General features: G+C 56.7%; 1 protein-coding gene across 2 annotated transcripts in view; it reads right to left on the bottom strand.

Moving 5' to 3' along the window:
• Window positions 1-540: 540 nt before the first annotated feature.
• The window catches only part of SYNPO (synaptopodin), a 36,972-nt gene continuing 24,993 nt past the window's right edge, over window positions 541-12,519 (bottom strand). For both annotated transcript variants that reach the window (XM_059417176.1, XM_059417177.1), the window contains exons 2-3: window positions 8,828-11,181; window positions 541-3,411 (exon numbers count right to left, since the gene is read on the bottom strand). In XM_059417176.1, the coding sequence (XP_059273159.1) occupies window positions 2,719-3,411; window positions 8,828-11,181 (3,047 nt within the window). In that variant the 3' untranslated portion in view covers window positions 541-2,718. The remainder of the gene's footprint in view (window positions 3,412-8,827; window positions 11,182-12,519) is intronic.

Here is a 12,519-nt window from a genome sequence, read left to right as displayed (position 1 = left end):
TGGGCCTGAGCTTTTAGAGAGGAAGGCGAGGGATGTTCCCAGGGCAGGCTTGGCCTCACAGTGGGGTCACAGTCCCCTTCTCGGGACAAAGGACACCCCCATCAGGTGAGGAGCATTCCAGATAGTCTGGGTTCCGGGCTTACTTTGGTTACCTGGATTCAGGTGGGACCTCTTGTAGGGACTTCTCCTCCTGCATGGAGCCCCAACCTGCCAGAAGGAACCTGCCGCACAGCATTGGGCCCTGACCCAGCTTGGCCCTGCCTGCTCCAGTGACAGTGGCTTGTAGGGAGGACCAGGGCAATACCACCTCACCCAGCTCACCCTGCACAGATAGGGAAGCTGAGGCTGGCTACGCAGCGGGCTTGCTCAGGGTCACCCAATTAGTAGAAGACAGGATCAGGATTTCAACCCTGGGAACCCATCTACAGCCTGGCGCCCATTCGCCCTGTGTCAAACATTCCCATCCCTGCAGAATCCTTCAGACAATCCCGTGGGGAGGAGGAGGGGCTTTAGACGCAGCTGAAAATGACACAAGAGGCGGAAAGATGCAGGAAGCATTTATTGAGGGCCAGAGATGAATTCTACAGGAGGCAAGAGACAGAACACAGGCAGTCTCTAGTGGGCTAGAGGGGAGGATGGGGGTGGGGGGTGGGGGAGGGGGAGGCCATGACAGGGAAACCAGCCAGGCAGAACTGCAGCTTTCCAGGGCTGCCTCCTGCTGGCTCTTTAGGGAAATGCAGGCAGAAGTGGATTTTCTATGCCCCTCTATTAACCAGTGGCCTGATAGGGTCTCTTCTGTTAAAGCGGCCCTTAGTCCCAGTCTCCCGTGCTACTAGGAACCCTGAAGCAGATGGGGACTTCAATATGGTCACTCATCATCAACCAAACGGGAACACTCTCTTATCTTCCCACTGTCAGGGCCTGTGTTCCCAAGCCTTAGGCCCTAGGCACCCTCTGGGATCACTCCTTAATTCTAAAGAACCCCCACCCAACTTTCTCCCACCCTGAAGCCAACTTTCCCTAGTCTTACATAGGAGCTCCAGGTCTAGCATCACCTGATAGGTGGGTAAGTCTACCCCTATACCCAAATCTCACTTGGTCCCTCACTGTTAGCAACATCCTGGTATCCTTTCTCCCACATCTCTTTGATCCTCAGCCAAGTCCAGTGGCCCACCCCCACCCTCCTCTGCACTTAGTACCCTGAAGCTGATATTCTGAACCTCTAGAGGGCACCACCAGCCAACTCTGGAAACTATAGAATTTAGCCGCATTCCTCCCATGTCCCTCCTGGGGACTGGAACGAGAACCACCCAGGTCTAACGGACAGACCAGTCTGCAGCCAGGCTCCTCAGGGTCGCTGGGCCCGAGGCACAAGCTAGGCCAGAGTGTAACAGGAAAGAGATGGGGCAGAACAGTGTCCAGCCATCTGGGCATGGTATGGATACTGGAGCCTAACTTGAGCATGGGGTATTTCCTAAGGAACAAAAAACACAGGTCTAACCCCTAGTCTAACCCCTCACTCACCCACCCATGCCCATCTGCCCCCAAATTCTGCCCAACAAATCCTCCACCACCATCTGCCTCCCTCCCTAACATCATGCAATACATTTCAGGACTGGAAGAACCCTCAGAGGTCATCTGAGCCAATCCATTTCCTACTAGAGTCTCCTCTATGCATCCTGGCTCCTGCTTGAATATCTCCCATAAGAAGGAACTCTTGCCTCCCCGTGAGCAACCTCAAACTCAGGGCCACCGGTTAAAGTCATAGGAGAGCAGATAGCTCCCTATCAACTCTTCTCTCCCCAGCTCAGCGTTGAGCCTGGAACCTGCCATGAAAGGGCCCAGGAGAGATAGGTAGGTTGGAGGCACCTATAGCATTCCTGGAGGCCCAAGTCCTGAGGCCGGGGATGTCAGCCATTACCTTCCTGCTCTCCCCCTCTGGCGGCACATAAGAGGCCCCAACAGTCTGAGCTGGGGGCTGAAAAAGCACGAGAAGGATCTGGGAAGAGGAATCTTTCCACCTCTTATCTCCCAAGGGGCCACCAGGGCACCTTGAGCTGGCCTGGAAGACCTCTCTAAAGGTCATCATGGTAAAAATAGCGCTTGTCTGGGAACGGGTGGAAAACAGCTGCTCCTGCCTGGGACTTGGTGCCAGGCAGGCGGATGGTCAAGCCAGGGCCTGGATAGGGAACTTAGGCTTAGGATCCTGTGAGCACCCCTCATTTGCCAGACTCCAGACAGCAGAGCCAGGAAGGGAGGGAGGAGTATGGAACCCTGAACTGCAGCGAGTCTAGGGGTCCATATATACCACACCCTGACTCTTTAGAGGCAGGTGTGTGTGCGTGTCTGTATGTGTATTGATGGGAGGGGAGGGGGAATTTAGACCTGTGCAGATGGTTTTGGCCAAAGTCCCATTAAACAGATAGGAAAGCTGAGGGTCGGACAGAGGAGAGGTCTTACTCAGGGTCACACAATGCCTGAATGACAGAATAAGGGCTACACCCAAGTTTGGATCACTACCCCAGCCCCAAGCTCGGAGCACTCCTTCCCTGACCCCTCGTCCAAAGCGGCCAGACCTTACCCCTCCATCCTCCCCCTACACCCCCCCCGCCCCGCCAACCCGCCCCTCGCAGGGGATGCTGGAATCTACCAAGGCCCACAACTCTTCTTTTGGCCCAGCCCTCCCGGGGTGCGGATGGAACCAGAGCGGAGGAGGCTTTAGGTGGTGCAGGAGGCCTCGGTGGGGAGGCTGCCACGCTTGAGCCTCAGGCTGCCGTTCCACCCGCGAGGACAGATGTTGTAGCCAAGGATGCCGGGCGACTTAGCCCCGGAGTCCTCGGAGTCGAGGGACAGGTCGGAGTCCGTGGGCGAGCGGCGGTAGGGGAAAGGCCGGGGCGTCGCGGGCAGCGGGCTCCGGGGGCTGGCGCAGGGCGAGGGCCCGGCGGGCAGCGGGCTCCGCGGGATTGGGGAGAACGTGGCCCCGGGGGCGGCGGCGACGGGGGGGCCGGGCCGGGTGGGCTGCGGCGAGCGCAGGCGCGGCGGTGGCGGCGGCGGCGGCCGCGGTGGCTGCGCCTGCGCCCCGGGCGGCGAGAAGGGCCGCAGGGTCTCGGCGCCCGCCGGCCGCGGGGAGGCGCTCTTGCGCCGGGCGGCGTTGATGATGTTTCGCGCCAGGAGGGCCTGCAGCTGGCGGCTGGGAGGCCGCGCCTCTGCCTCGGGTCGCAGCGGGGATACCGAGCGCTCGCTCCACGAGGGCGACATGGGCGGCGGCGGCGGGAGCGGCGGGGGGCTGCTCATGCTGCTCCCCCGGCCGGGTTCCCACGGCCCCGGGCTCACCCAGCCGTCCAGGCTGCTGGGGGGCCGGGAGGCGCCCGGCGTCCAGGGCGGGGAGGTGGGCAGGCTCTCCCGGCGGTCCTGGGGAGAGAGCAGAGGGCGGGGCAGGCGTTAGTGCTGGGCTCCTCCAGACCCGGGATTCGGGAGCGACTGCGTCTACTTTGTTACTGTAGAGTCGGGAGGGCAGCGACCCAAGCCAGGAAAGAAGTGCCTGCAGTAAAACGCGGGGTGCCGCAGCTGTCAGCACCTGCTCCTGCGCTTAACCCGGAGGCAGGGGACGCGTGGTTAAGAACGTTGACTTCCGAGACAGGCCCTTCTGCCTGAACGCGGGCAGGTTGTTACAGCCCCAGAAGCAATTGGAAGCCTCTGGGCTTCAGTTTTCTCCTCTGTGAAATGGGGGTATAATATCAGCACCTACACTTTGGGGGCTGTTGTGAGGATTAAATGGCATAATTCATGTAGAAGAATATGCTATGTCTTGAAAGATTCCATGGAGGAGAGTCAGTGCTCTCAGTAGATGTTAGTTACCGTAAAGACACACTGGACGGCTACACGTGAAACTAACCAGTGGGCCTCTGTTAGGACATGGGGCCAACAGGGCAAGGTATGCAGCCACAGGAGTGGGAATAAAGGTTTCATGTATTACTTTTTATATTAGTTTAGGTTCTTGAAAGCTATGGATGTATTATCTATTCTAAAAAAAAAATTTTTTTTAAAGATTCTATTTATTTATTTGACAGAGAGAGCTCACAGTAGACAGAGAGGCAGGCAGAGAGAGAGAGAGAGAGAATCAGGCTCCCTGCTGAGCAGAGATCCCGATGCGGGACTCGATCCCAGGATCCTGAGATCATGACCTGAGCCGAAGGCAGCGGCCCAACCCACTGAGCCACCCAGGCGCCCTATTCTAAAATTTTTAAACGAGGGGCACCTCGGTGGCTCCCTCCGTTAAGCATCTGTCTTCCGCTCAGGTCATGATCCCGGGGTCCTGGGATCCAGCCCCCATCCCCACCCCTCAGGTCTCCCTGCTCAGCAGGGAACCTACTTCTCCCTGTCCCTCTGCCACTCCCCCTGCTTGTGCTCTCTTTCTCTCAAATACATAAATGAAATCTTTAAAAATAAATAAGAATTTAAAGCGAAAATATTGACCATTATTACTAAGGACTTAGGGAAAGGCCCTCTTTGCCCCAACCCCCTTGCCATGTTGCCATGGTCACCTCCTAATTTTTCCTTGTAGGCCTTGAGCAGAGAGGAAGTTCCCACTGACAGATGGGAACAAAAAAGGAAGTTGGGTCCTCGAGCGCTAGGCTGCAGCACGCTCTCCTGACTGGACTTCTTGCCAGCATGGGGTAGAGAGTGAGGAGTCGGTGAAGCCGAGTTGGTGAACATCTTCGAGGAGATAAAGCACTACTCTGCTATACACGACTGCACCTGTTTCCTACCTCTTTAGGGACTTTCCAGTCTACAAGTTTCCATGTCATCCTTTCTCCCCCATTAGATCCTCCCAGCATGCTGATGTGGTGGCTGGCATTATTACACCCATTTTACAAGGATGAAAATGAAGTTCAGAGGTGTAAATAACTGTCTGGTGTGTTCTGCCCCATGAGGATGTGTGCATGTGTGTGTGTGACTGTGTGACTACCTTCTGCTCAAAGGCCACACCATGCTAAAGCAGTTTGAAGAACTGGTTTGAAAGTGCAGGGCTTGGGAATCATGTCCAGCTTGTTTCTGCTAAACCTTCCAACTCTTAATCCAATCAGATTACAGCAGTAAACCAGTCCACTCAGCCTTCGATCCAATCCAGATTCACCAGCAGTCATTTCTCCGAGTCCAGACCTAGACAGTCCCTTCAATGTCTTCTGCCCAATCAAAATCTAGAACCATTCATGGATCCATGCTTTCATCCAATCAGTAATCAGCCACAGTCAAGCCTGTCAGTCTCTCATCCAATCAGAATCTGATTTCTCTCAATCAAAAGAAAGTAGTGAAGTATGTTTTCTCCCTACAATGCAGCAACTACTAGATGACCTGACTCAGAATGGGGTCTCTTAAACAGCAGTTCCTATAGGAGATTTTTCATGGGATAGTAATGCTGGAGGGACCTTTAGGGACCTCCTGGGGACAACCAAGACCCCAATCATCAATTTGAAAAGGTAAAAAGCTCAGCATAGGATCCACCCCTTTCATTCCCAGGACCAAAGCTGTGTCTGTGTGAGCCAGAGACACTGGGACCTTCTCTGTCTGTGACACATCCCAGGAAGCTTTCAATCAGCCCAGCTATGGGAAATGCGGCCAAGAGTAATTGATCCCAGCCTGTCCACAAGTCTGGGGGTACAAGGACCAGGGCTCTGCAGCTAGAAAAGGGGCAGGCTGGGGCAGGAAGAGTTATACCTGTCTGAAATCTCTAAGTGTTATCTCTGCCTTCGGTGGCCACGAGGGGATGGCTAGGCCAGGCAGTGGAAGGAAGAAGCAGCAGAACTGACTTCCCAAGCCTGGGGTGAACTATTGGACAATGGTAAGCAGTTCCGCATCATTTGGAGGTGGGCCAGAGCCTGACCTCATCGGAACTGCCATGTCTGGGTACTGACTCTGTGTGTGCAGCGCAGGAGGTGGGGTGCACAGTACAGAAAAGCTGTGAGAAATCAGGACTGTTCACTTTCTGACAAAGCCCTCAATGTCTTATATAAGCCAAAACTCCCTGGAAATGCACATGGGTAAAAACTCAGAAACAGCGCCCACTTAACCCAGCACTAGCCCCACTGCAGGACATGTGTGTGGGGCGAAAGCTTAGGCAGAGCAGTCAGACAGGAACTATCAAAGACCAAATGGAACTAGCTCCCAGATTGCCTTCTGCAGCCCCTTTCCTTGGAGGGAAGGGAAACTGAGGCCCAGAGTTGAGAAGGGGTTGTCTAAGGACAACCCCTTGTGTCCCCACCTGACACAAGGAGTCAGGTGGGGACTACAACCCTCTTCTGACTCTTGATGCCAGCTTGTTCCTCTCCACCAGGGGCAGAAACCGTGTTCAGGAGCTTGGAGGTGATGAGTATGGGAAACTGCCAGATTAAGATAACACGGAGAGGGGGGAGGGGGCATGAGGGAACCAGAAAGTATATGCTCTGGCTAAAGGCATTTACATTCCACTTTCAAAGAATTCAAACAAACCTGGGCTGTAAGGGGCTGTGGGCTTTCCCCCATGCTCTATAAGCTTTTTGGCCAAACTCTGGAGGAAGGAGAAAACAAAAGAATTTCCACAGGATTATGGTTCCCTACGTCCTGACCCAGGGAAGAGAGAGGGCAGCCCTGGCTTCCAAGCCACCACACATCCATACCCACAGCAGAACCAGAGTCACAAACAGCCCATGGAGACACGCCACATGCTCACACACAGGAACGGAGTCGTCCAGCTCCCCCTTCCCAGGCCAGAATCAGGGAGGAAGGGGGGAGAGCCCAGACCACCAGCCAGGGAGCGCCGAAAAAAGAAAGAAGCAAGACAGATTTGAGGCTGAGTGTATTGAGAACAGGAGAGAAAACAAAGTTAGGGGAAGAGCTCGGCCAGCCTGGCCGCGGGAGCTGCAGGATGGAGGGTGGGCTCTTCCACTGCTGGCCCTCAGGGGTAGAAAGGATCAGGGGTCTGGGGTAGGGGCTTCACTCTGTCCTGGGAGGGGGCTGGTATGAAGAAGCTGAGCTCACTTACGACTCCCCCACGCATGCCCCCCAGTTCCAGGCAGAATGAACTCACTAGGAAGGCACCCCCCCTGTTCCCATGGAGACGAGCCCAGAGCTCACGAAAACTGCAGGCTCGGCCCAGCACGGGCACCGCCTCCACCACCCTTCGCCCCGCTGGGGAGCCCAGAAATAGGGCCGGGGAAGAGGGAGTGGGTGGTGCTCGGCCCCCAGCCTTGGGAGGCTTCCATCTGAATTCTGCCTCTTTCGTCTGTATTCTCACACCATACCCCCCCCCCGCCCCCCCGCGCCGCCAACAGAGTCTGGTTTCAGGGCTGGCTCACCTCAAACATGTCAGAGGTGGTGAAGATCTCACCCTGCCTGACTCAGTATCCTCACTGTATGGGGAAACTGAGACTCAAGGATACACATGGAATTAATCTGGTAGAATCTATATCTCTTAAATCCCAGCCTTTTCCTCAAAACCTTAAGGTCTCCCCCTCAGTCCCACCACGAGGCTGTGCTCCTGCCCTGGCTTCCTATGCTTCTACTGTCTCCAGGCTGTCCCAGCCTGGGCTTCTGGTTCCCTGGCCTCCTGCAGCGGCTTCCTCCAGCAGTACCCTCCCCAGGACGCCCTCACAGACCTCTCATCTCCAGCCCTTCTACGGCCAACAGCCCATTGCCTCCTCCTCTTTTCCCCAGGGGACTGTCTTATCACTTACAAGCCCTTGCTCCCAAAGCACCAGCCTATTCTCTCAATCCTCACAGACAGTCACAGCTGGAAGGGCACAGACTGGGTAAATAAGAAAACTGAGGCCCAGGAAGGGAAAGTGACTTGGCTGGACTCACACAGCAAAGGGGAGGCTAGGATGGGACCAGACCCTCCCCTCCAGCCTCTCTCCGCGGCGCCCACCACTACGCAGAGATAGTTGCTTTTAGTGGGCCAGATCTCGGTTGAGGTTGAAGCCCGACTAGCCAATGAGTACGCTGCCAGGGGCCGCTCTCACTGCACGCCCACACCTGCACGTCCTTCTCTGGGGGACTCCCTGGGACCTCGCACACCCCAGCACACAGAGGGCCAGCCAGGTGGCACCGGGACCAAGGTCTCATCCCCAGCGCAGAGCCAGTTGTCTGGAGAGGACAGGGAGGCAGGGGAGCAGAGGGTCGGGATGGAAAGCATCAGACAGCAGTGGCAGGCTAAGTCCTCATCCAGCAGAAGAACCCCGAGAGGAGAAAACGTGGCGGCCAGGACAGAGCTCTCTGAAGCAGCGGAGAGGAAACGGCGTCCAGAAGGCAGAGGTGGAGGAGACAGGCCAGTGCAGGTAAGAAGCCAGCGACAGGCAGAAGGATGCCAGGAGCTGGGGCAGCTGAGGAGGCGGACCCATGGCTGGCTGGCTGCACGGAGGCACTGGCCGGCTGTTTGTTCTGGAAGCCCACAGGAGGGTCCCCTTCTAGGCCATTCCCCAGCAAGACGCTGGCATCCCCACAGCTCACAAAGGCCTGAGGGAGCCCCCAGCCTCACTGCGGCCTGCCAGGGGAGCTCCCTCTTCGTTGCCCTCCCCCCGACCCAGTATGGGACGGCGGGTCCCTCAGACATGGAGTCTAATGACCCTTGCGGCAGCTGCAGCCCAGAGAGCAGAGGCGACCTGCCCAGAGTCACAAAGCTAGCTGGTGGCAGCATCAACCTTTGAGCCCCGAGGCCCCATACTCTTGACCCTCAGCTCAGTGCCACTTTCAGCCACATCTGCTCTCCATCCAGCCCTCTGAGAGGGGGTCCTGCCAGGCAGTGGGATTCCTGTGGGGTCCTCTACTTGAAGCAGAAGGAAGGCTTCCACACCTGAGCCTCGATCCCAGCATTCCGGGTGGAGAAGGAGGGCCTGGGGGCCTGCTTGGCGCGGGGAGACCACGCCCTGGAGGGCGACACGGGGGAGATATCACTGCTGTAGGTCGGGCTCACGGCTGTGGGCTGGAGGCCGTCCTGGCCGGGGGAGCTGTAGAGGCCCGGTGAGGAGCGGGAGGCCCGAGGCAGGGCTGGGGACACCGGGAGGGCCCCCTTGGGGAGGCTGGGCACCAGGTCCAGGGAGCTCGGCTTGGCAGGAGAGGCGGCTCTCGGCGAAGCCTTGACAGGCTCCTTGATGGGTGAGAGGACGAAGAGCGAGGGCCGCAGCTGGTAGGCTGGCTGCTTAGTGGGCTCGGGGCGCAGGACCCCATTCTCGGGCAGGTAGCCATGGTAGAGGGAGGCGGGCGGGGTCCGAGCTGGGCTCCGGGATGCCACTCGGAAGCCGCCAGGAGCATTGGTGGAATATTTCCAGGATGAAGGCAGGGACATGGTGGGCGAAGGGCAGCGGGCCAGTTCGGTGTGGCCCGAGGACTCGATGACGTACTTCTCCATCCGGGACTGGCGGCGGGCGTAGAGCTCAGCCCCCTTCCCGGAGGCCTCGGACAGGTTCTGGTTGGGTTTGGGCTTCGGCTTGGCCTGGATGCGCGGGGACTTGAGGCACGAGGCCCACTCCGGGAGGACCTCCTCGGCCGCCGCAGGGCTGGCTCTGTCCCGGGGCGCTGACTCCTGCTGAAAGTTGGAGGCCTCGGCCCCCAGTGCAAAGGGCTCCTCCTCCACGCCTGCCTCCCCCTGGTCCCTCTGCCTCCGCTTCTCATCAGCCGTCTGCACAAGATCCAGCAGGTCCGGGTTCGGGGTCACCTTGGGCTTCTCCACGAAGGTGAACATGGATTTCCGGCTGCCCCTGCGGGCCATTGACTCCTCCAATATGCCTGTCTTGCTGGCAGGAACGGCCTGGCCCTTCAGAGGAGAAGGCTTGGGGTCAGAGCTGGGGTAAAGGGCAGAGTAGGAAGGGGGAGACCTAACCCGGGAAGCTGGGGGGGCTGTGGACAAGGTCTCAGCATAGGTTGGGGGTGGGGTGAAGTTCCCCAAAGGGCGTCTCTCCAAGGCTGGGCTTCGCTGTGACACAGACCTCCTTTCCACCATGGGGCTATGGGACATCATGTGTCTCTGTGGCCGAGGGCTCCTGTCTGCCATGCTGGGGGGCTGGGGAGTCAGGATCTTCTCTCCGAGATGTCGTCTCTCTACCATGGGGCTCCGCTCTATCTGGCTGGTGCTTCCTGAACCCTGGATCCCGAAGGGTCTAGCGGTCCTGTTGACCACTGATGGGGGCTTGGCCAGCGTGAAGTGGACCTCACTGTAGAGCTTGGCGGGAGTGGCCGTGGCTGCCCACACAGACGTCTCTTGTTCTGCTGACGCTGCTGGGGCACTGGGCCGTAAATCGATGAGCAGGGAGCTGGACATGAAATCTGGGGCCGGGGTCCCGGAGCTGGAGAGGGGAGTTGTTTGTCTGGAGAAGGTGTTGGTGGTGGTAGGTGGCACTGACACCTTATCAATCAGGAGCGTGCTAGGTCTCACCTCCACAGCCGGCTCTGGCGGCTGCCCGCCGGAACACAGGGTACCGGGTTTGGAATCGGACACTGTGCCATTGGGAGGGAGCTGAGCCTCCGAGGGCTGTGGGCTGCTTGAGAGCGGTGGGCTCTGTGGGGTGACAGGGCCCGGCGGGTTCTGATTGATGTCTGCAGCCGGCAGGCTGTGGTTGCTGTTCGAGGTCGGCGTGATGAGGGTGCCACTGAGTGAGGACAGGTTCTGGTTGACGTCTGTAGCCGGGCTGTGGACCTCCGCCGTCGGCGGGCTTGCTGGGCTCTGCTGGGCTTCTCGGTTCTGGGACAGGTGCAGCCCATTGGCCGTCAGCAGGGCGGCATTCTCCTTCAAATAAACCACCAGCGGTACCTCCTCCTCCTCGCTGGCCACCTTCTCCAGGTGCCGCAGCAAATTGGCCTTCTCCGAGCATCCCTCCATGCTATGAACAGGGACCCCTACGTCGGGGATCTGGCTGCTAGTGTTCCTTGGAGGGCCTGGTTCAGGCAGTGAGGTGGGACTCAAGCTGAGCCCTGAGGCATAGCCTGCGGGGCTGGCAGGGGGCGCTTGGAGGGACTCCTGGCTGGGCTTCTGTCCCCTCCGGCTGTGGTTCTCCAAGGTGAACTCGTTCACCCTCTGCCGGCGCCTGTTGAAGAGCTGGACGCCGCGGGAGTTGGAGCTGGGAGGGGTGGTGAGCTGGGCTGCGATCTGCTGGCTGCGGGCCTTGGCCTCTTTCAGATCTCTCTCAGTGAGGCTAGTGCTCAGGCCCAATGCTGCAGAGAGAGACAGAGGTCCAGTTAGCAAATGGGAATGCAAGCCACTGGGGTACAGAGACAGACAGATGGCCACCGTGTCCCTCCTACTGATGATCTTTTCCTCTGGAATCTGATCTTTCCTCGCTGTTTTCTGGAATCCCCTCTCCTCATGATGATCCCTGCCCCAATAATCATGGCCCAACTCAAACACTAACACCTGTGTAAAACCTCCCCTGATTACCCCTTCAGCATGACCCGGCCCCTCATTTGGCTTCCCCCTGAAGGCTGTTGATACTGCACTTTATCAGACTCAGCAAGAACACATCACCCTCACAGTAGAGGCCCACTCCATCCCTGACTCATCCCCTACCACCCTTTGCTCATTAGGCTCTTTCAATTCCTTGAAAATGTCAAGTTTGCTCCTGCCCCAGGACCTTTGCACTTGCTCTTTTCTCTGCTTGGAATGATCTTTTCCCAGGTGGCATTCTATGTTGGTTTCTTCTTGCCACACAGGATTTGCTTGAATGTTCCCTCTCTGGCGGATTCTTGCTCTATAATCAGTCCTCTCCCCTCCTATCCCATCTCTTTATTTTCTTCAAGGCATTCACCATCATTTGGAATCACTGTTTCCTTGTTTATCATCAGACACCTTACCTAGAATATAAGCTCTAACAGGGCAATGACCTTGTTTGACCCATTTGGTCCCCTGCCCTTAGAATACTGCCTGGCATAAAGGGGGCCCTTAGTAGGCATTACCAAATGCATGAATGAACCCCCAGAACATTTTCTATGTGTCTGTCTTAGGGTCCTTTTCACTTTCAAACTCATAGTATAATCATTTGCAAACACTAACAGTAATACATTCCCTTTTTAGAGTAGGGAATGCATTCACATTGTCTAAAAATTCAAAAATTTAAAAAACCAAAAAGCCTTCAGTAAAAAATGTCCCTCCACCCCTGAGCACTCCCACCACAAATCAGTAACAACTGTGACCAGTTCCTTCTTACAGAGTTTCTTCTTTTATTTAAATAGTTGTTTTAAAATTCTCATATTTTAATATCATGAGAGTAGGGTATTTGGCTAATTTCAGCAGCAACTATACTAGAACACTGCATTACTTGATTTTGTCCACACAAGAACACTGGAAGACAAACGTTACCTGCCCTTGTTTTACAGAAGCAGAAAATGAGGTCCCAATGCTTTGTAAGTAACTCACCCATGGTCACATGGCAAAGAGCAGCAAGGCTAGGCTCAAAACCAGTTCTTACTGGGTTCACAACCCATGCTTGAGTTGCCCATTTGTCCCAATAGGTCCCTTTGCGATATACAGCAGGCAGAGTCTGTGGTTGGGGACGG

This window comes from Mustela nigripes, chromosome 12 (genome assembly GCF_022355385.1).
Source record: "Mustela nigripes isolate SB6536 chromosome 12, MUSNIG.SB6536, whole genome shotgun sequence".
NCBI lineage: Eukaryota > Metazoa > Chordata > Mammalia > Carnivora > Mustelidae > Mustela > Mustela nigripes.
This window is presented reverse-complemented; position numbering and strand designations above follow the sequence as displayed.